This window comes from Olea europaea, unplaced genomic scaffold (assembly GCF_002742605.1).
Source record: "Olea europaea var. sylvestris unplaced genomic scaffold, O_europaea_v1 scaffold404, whole genome shotgun sequence".
In the NCBI taxonomy this organism is placed as follows: domain Eukaryota; kingdom Viridiplantae; phylum Streptophyta; class Magnoliopsida; order Lamiales; family Oleaceae; genus Olea; species Olea europaea.
The window spans coordinates 321,649-327,168 of record NW_019260041.1 but is presented as its reverse complement, the minus strand read 5'-3'; the positions used below and the strand labels follow the sequence as shown (position 1 = coordinate 327,168).

Here is a 5,520-nt window from a genome sequence, read left to right as displayed (position 1 = left end):
TATTAAATTGCGATTATTCTCATTTACACTAAGAGATGCTACATTGGAGTGGTTAGATGTGGAGCCTCATGGCAGTATTACTACATGGGAAGAACTAGCGAGAAAATTCTGCAACAAAATTTTCCCACCAATGAAAGTAGCTAAAATCAAATTGGATATTCAAACTTTTCAACAAAGAGATGGAGAGAGCTATCAAGAGGCATGTAATAGATTTAATAAGTTGATGAAAAAGTGTCCAAATCATGGAATCATTATACGAAACCAAGTGCAATAATTTTACACCGTACATACATCACTATTAAAATCTCAAGTGGATGCCTCTGCAGGTGGATCAATCATAGGGAAATCAGTGCAACAAACCATGGACCTATTTGAGTTAATTGTCACCACACATTCAATGTTCTCATCAGAAAGAGTGGTACCACTAAAGGCATTTGGAATGTATGAATTAGACAACACAACATCTACCAATACATAGGTAGAAGCTTTAATAAAACAGATAGAGTTACTTGTAAAATTGTAATCACGTGGAACAAATACAGTGATGGCCAATTCAACTTGTGAGAATTGTGGGAGAAATCATGCTACAGAAAATTTCTTGATGCTTGCTTCTTCGGAGGAACAAGTAAATTTTATTTAAAATGGCTCCCGTAATTTCAACTCATATGGGAACAATTTTCAGCAAGAGAGAAGGCCAATTTTGGGTAGATGTTTCAGCAATATGTGCAAAAGACTGACAAGGCGTTCCAGCAAATTGACAAAAACTTTCAAAATCAGCAGGCATCCATCAAGAAATTGGAGACATAAATTGGTGAGATAGTGCAACAACATGCAGAATGCCCACTAGGGACATTGCCAAGCAATACAATGATAAATCCTAAGGAACAGGTGATGGCAATTAAAGTAGTGGAGAGAGATCCACCCAGGGTCCCCCGTGAAAGTTAAAGCATATGTACCTCTACTTTCATTTCCCTAAAGACTTCAAAAGAAGTCGATGGAGCAAAATATTCAAGTCATAAATACAAAGAGCGAGGTACAATCACCATAGATGACTACAGAGAGACCCAAAAGAAAAGATGACTAAGAAGTGATTGATAAAGCTACAAAGGTGGAAAAATCTGCACCAAACGCAACTAAAATTGGAGAAAGTACATAGACATCAGCTGCCAAAGCAACAAGTCTAAGCAAAGCTTACATACCTCCTATTCCCTTTCCTCAAGGTCTTAAGAAGAATAAACAAGATACAAATTATGAAAATTTCCTCGATGGTCTCAAAAAGCTCCAGATCAATATTCCGTTCATTGATGCGATACTACAAATTCCAAGCTACGCGAGATTTTTAAAAGAGATGTTGACAAAGAAAAGAAAGCTTCCAGAGTTTAAAACTGTGGCATTAACTGAGAAAAGTAGTGCAAGAGTCATGAGCAAATTACCTCTTAAATTGAAGGATCCAAAGAGTATTACTTTACCAATTTCAATTGGAAATTCTTGTTCAATTAGTGCATGACACAGGTGCTAGTATCAATCTAATTTCGTATTCTGTTTATAGGAAATTAGGACTAGGTAAAGTTAACTCAGCATCAATAACGCTACAACTAGCTGATAAAACAATCGTATGGCCACATGGAAAAGTTGAGGATGTACTCGTAAAAGTAGGAAATTTCATAATTTTTGTGGATTTCATTGTATTGGATATACTAGGAGATCGAGACATTCCAGTTATATTGGGTCGACCATTCTTAGCAACGGGACGAACCTTTTTTGATATGGAGAAGAGAGAACTAATCTTGAGGATGGAAAACAAGCAAGAGATATTCAATATTTGCACCCAATAAGAGAAACCTCCCAATAAAAATGATTGTTGTAGAATTGATGAAGAAGGGCTACCTAATCAACGAAGCTGTCAGAATAGAAAAATAAATTTTGGGGAACTTCTTGTTAGAGATGAGAATGGACAAATCAAAATCTGGAGAGCAAAAAGGAGCTGCATAAATGAAAATTGGACAAAGTGCAATGATGGATTAACTTGGTTCTAGCCACCATGATAAGTCAGCGGCACAAGTTAAGCTAATGACCTAAAAAAAGTGCTTCTTGGGAGGTAATCCAAGCTTTATTTATTTATTTATTTTGTTTTCGAGTTATAGGATAGCTTAGTTTAATGTATAATTTATTCAGAAATCATCACTCATACCCTTCTACCTGTAGATATTTGAGTAATTAAGTTGGTTATTAATTGTTTGAGCTAAGTAACCCTTGTTCCATGAGTTTAATTTTTCAAATTTGATTTTTCAGAAACATGACATCGTGGAACACTAAAACCAACATGAACAAGGAGAAAATGGGACAAATCTCAAGTTTGGGGGGAGGATGTGAAAGAAGAGTCGATCAAATGCAACTCCAAGGCACCACAACATCATAGACAATATTGACTTTTCAAAGAAGTCCTCCTTTTCCTTTAAGTTTAACATTGAGGACAATGTTTAGTTTAAGTTTGGGAGAAAGTATTATCATTAATTGTCTAATTGCCTACCTAAAATTTTTGTGTGAGTTGGAAAGTTTGGCTTACAATTGTGTTTTACTTTGAGATTTGGTGTTGATATATGAACTGTGGATAGGATGCACGCTAGATTGATTATTGAAGCTTAACCTTACAAAACTTGATATTATACGTGCACTAAAATTGAATTTGACATTGTGATAAAACGAGTTGATTCATTTGTTTGTAAGGTTGATTTAATTGGACATAGATGCTTTAACTAAACCATAATAAATTATTTATCCTTAGACCAAAGTTAGCATAGTTTGGGATGACTTTACAGTTGTAGGAAGATGCGGATGTGAATTTGGATTCTATATGTGAAAACTTATGTGTGGATTGTCTTAGACTAACATAATAAAATTAGGCGAAAATCTTAAGTTGGATGTTGGTTTGTTTGAATAAGTGTGTGATAGGGGCATTACACTAATTAAGGTATATACATTTGAAATCTAAATATTTCTCTTTGAAGTTTTTATGACTCCAATAATTAAGCTTGCAAGGATATCTTAAAACTTAGTGCCCTAAAGTCGTATGACTTGAGAGTTATTGGCTTAAAACTCGTTATAGGAGTCATTTAGAAGGCAATCAAAGATGAAGTTGCACTTAAAACAAAAATTGGTTCTCTTCGAAGCCTTTTTGATTCGGATCAATAAGCCTGTAAGGGTGTTTAAAATCTGGTGTCCTAAAATCATCTTATTTGAGAGTCATCGACCTAAAACATACTATATGGGCCATCTAGAAAGCTTAATGGAGAGAATGAAAAAAAACAAAAAAAAAACTTGTGAAAAATAGAAAAAGCAAGTGCATGAAAAGGGCAAAAGCACTAGATACCTTGGTTAAGACTTAACACTTTTTTGATGGAATTTGACTTTCGATGAATGATAATTAGCTAGTTGAGTCGTGGTAGTCGAAACAGTCAAATAATTGGAGAATTTCGGTTCACTGAAGTGTTGACTTGCAAACGTTGACTTGAACTCGAGATGATGAAGATAGTAATGAAATATTCAACCTTATGTTACACATTAGGAACAAGGGAAAAGTGTAAGATTGGGTGTGTGTGAATCATACCAGAAATGTAAGGATGTATTTAACCATAGAGGGTCGGGAATTAAAACAACTTGTGCAATTATGGTTGATTTCTTAATTCTACACACACACACACACACGTCGCTTTTGCACTGAAAAATTAGATATTTGTTTGGTACTGTGACTTTGAAGCTTGTTTGTCGAATAAACATCAAAATCTCGAATTCTGAGGTAAAAAGCTTGATTGTCCAACCATTATCATTTGTATGCTTTTATGTTCGTAGCTATTTAGATGATAGTTTTGTTTAAGGACAAACAAATGTTTAAATTTGAGCGTATTTGATTAGTGTATTTTATACACTTATTCAAAACTTTAAAACAATGATATTTAGTTATTTCTTGAATGAATTATGGTCTAAATTATTGCATTTGGTGCTGAATAGGTAAAATTCAATGACAGTACAAGAAATTCAAGGAAGTAAGCAAAAGTTGAGAAAATGGCTAATTTGTAAGAGATCCAAAGTTCGGGGGACTAAAGTGCAAATACTCAAAAGTTGTGTCGGACCTCACAATGAAGATTCAAGAGTGCTCAAAGTCAATTGGATAAAGAAAGACATTAAAGGGATGAAATACAATCAAAGTATGATCATACATCAAATTTCAACCGAAAAAAATGTATGCACCATTTTCAGACTCATATTGAGACTCATTTTTGACATAACAAATGATCGAACTTGAAAATGGTATCTAAAGGAAAATTGTAGTCCTTTCAGTTATCATTCCAACACAACTATAATCACCTTAATCGGATATCAGGAAAAAAAAGTTATGATAAAAATACTAAGTGACAAGCTGTTTGCCTAAAAGGTGGCGCCACGATGCCACTTCAGGGAGCCGGCGCCACTTGCGTGCAACAAGGGCGAGTTTTTGGCCCATTTTGGAGTCCATAAAAATTATACTTTCTACATACAGGAGGAGGCACCTATAAATACAAGTTTCTCACACTTTTTGGGAGATTTTTCGCATTGAGAGGCAAGAGAACATAATTAGAGAATCAAAAAGAGGAATTCAAAGGAGGAAAACATCAAGCAATTGAAGGTTTAACACATTGATTGGAAGAGGATGAAGATCTTGGTGCAAAATTGGTTTCTTATTCTATATGCTTATTCAAAATCCGGTGATGTATTCCATAATAACTTCTTATTTTTCTTCCATTACTATGAGATGCTAAATCTAATTTTAGGGTAAACAATATAACCTATTTAGAACCCTTTATTTCTTTTATTTGAGATTCTTGTTCGTTATGATTATATGTGTTGATTTTAATCATGTTCTTAATGCTTTGAATTTTCCGACCAATTATTCAATGATTTCATGAACAATAATTGCGTAGAAATGACGATTCTTGTTTAGACTACATATTAAAATCTGGTAAATTAATATAACATTTAGAGATGTCTATATTAACTGCTGCGGTCATAAATGAATTCTTAGAACTATTAGTGCATTTAACTAAGTTTGATTCACATAGAGATATGAAATTGAAGTAGTTAAATATACTCAATGAGAACTCAAGAGGGATAAATTGAATACAATAGAAGAATTCGATCGAACACTACTTTAGATTTTATCAATCTCGATATTCGAAAGTAAATGTGGTCAACAGATGAAGTTGTTCCACCCTAACATCTATTTATTTTTTGAATTCCAAATCACTTTTTGTTGCATTCATTCTCATAGGTAGTTAGATCAAAAATCACAATCGATCATCATTTTTGTTTATTTTCATCAAATAGTGGTTAAAGAAATTTGAATTAAGTGCTAAAGTATAGTTCTCGTGGGATCGACTTGAAAGATAAAATCGACAATAGTTAGTGATATCGAAGAATTCCCTTTTTTCTACATTGGAAAAAGTTTAAAAGTTGGTATGGAATTGGAAAAGAATAATTGACTGA

General features: G+C 33.6%; 1 protein-coding gene across 1 annotated transcript; it reads left to right on the top strand.

Moving 5' to 3' along the window:
- Nucleotides 1–867: 867 nt before the first annotated feature.
- LOC111387448 lies at nucleotides 868–1,835 on the top strand. The gene is made up of 4 exons (XM_023012005.1): nucleotides 868–888; nucleotides 979–1,033; nucleotides 1,221–1,457; nucleotides 1,513–1,835. The coding sequence occupies exons 1-4, from the start codon at nucleotides 868–870 to the stop codon at nucleotides 1,833–1,835; spliced, it is 636 nt and encodes a 211-aa protein (XP_022867773.1).
- The last annotated feature ends 3,685 nt before the right edge of the window (nucleotides 1,836–5,520 follow it).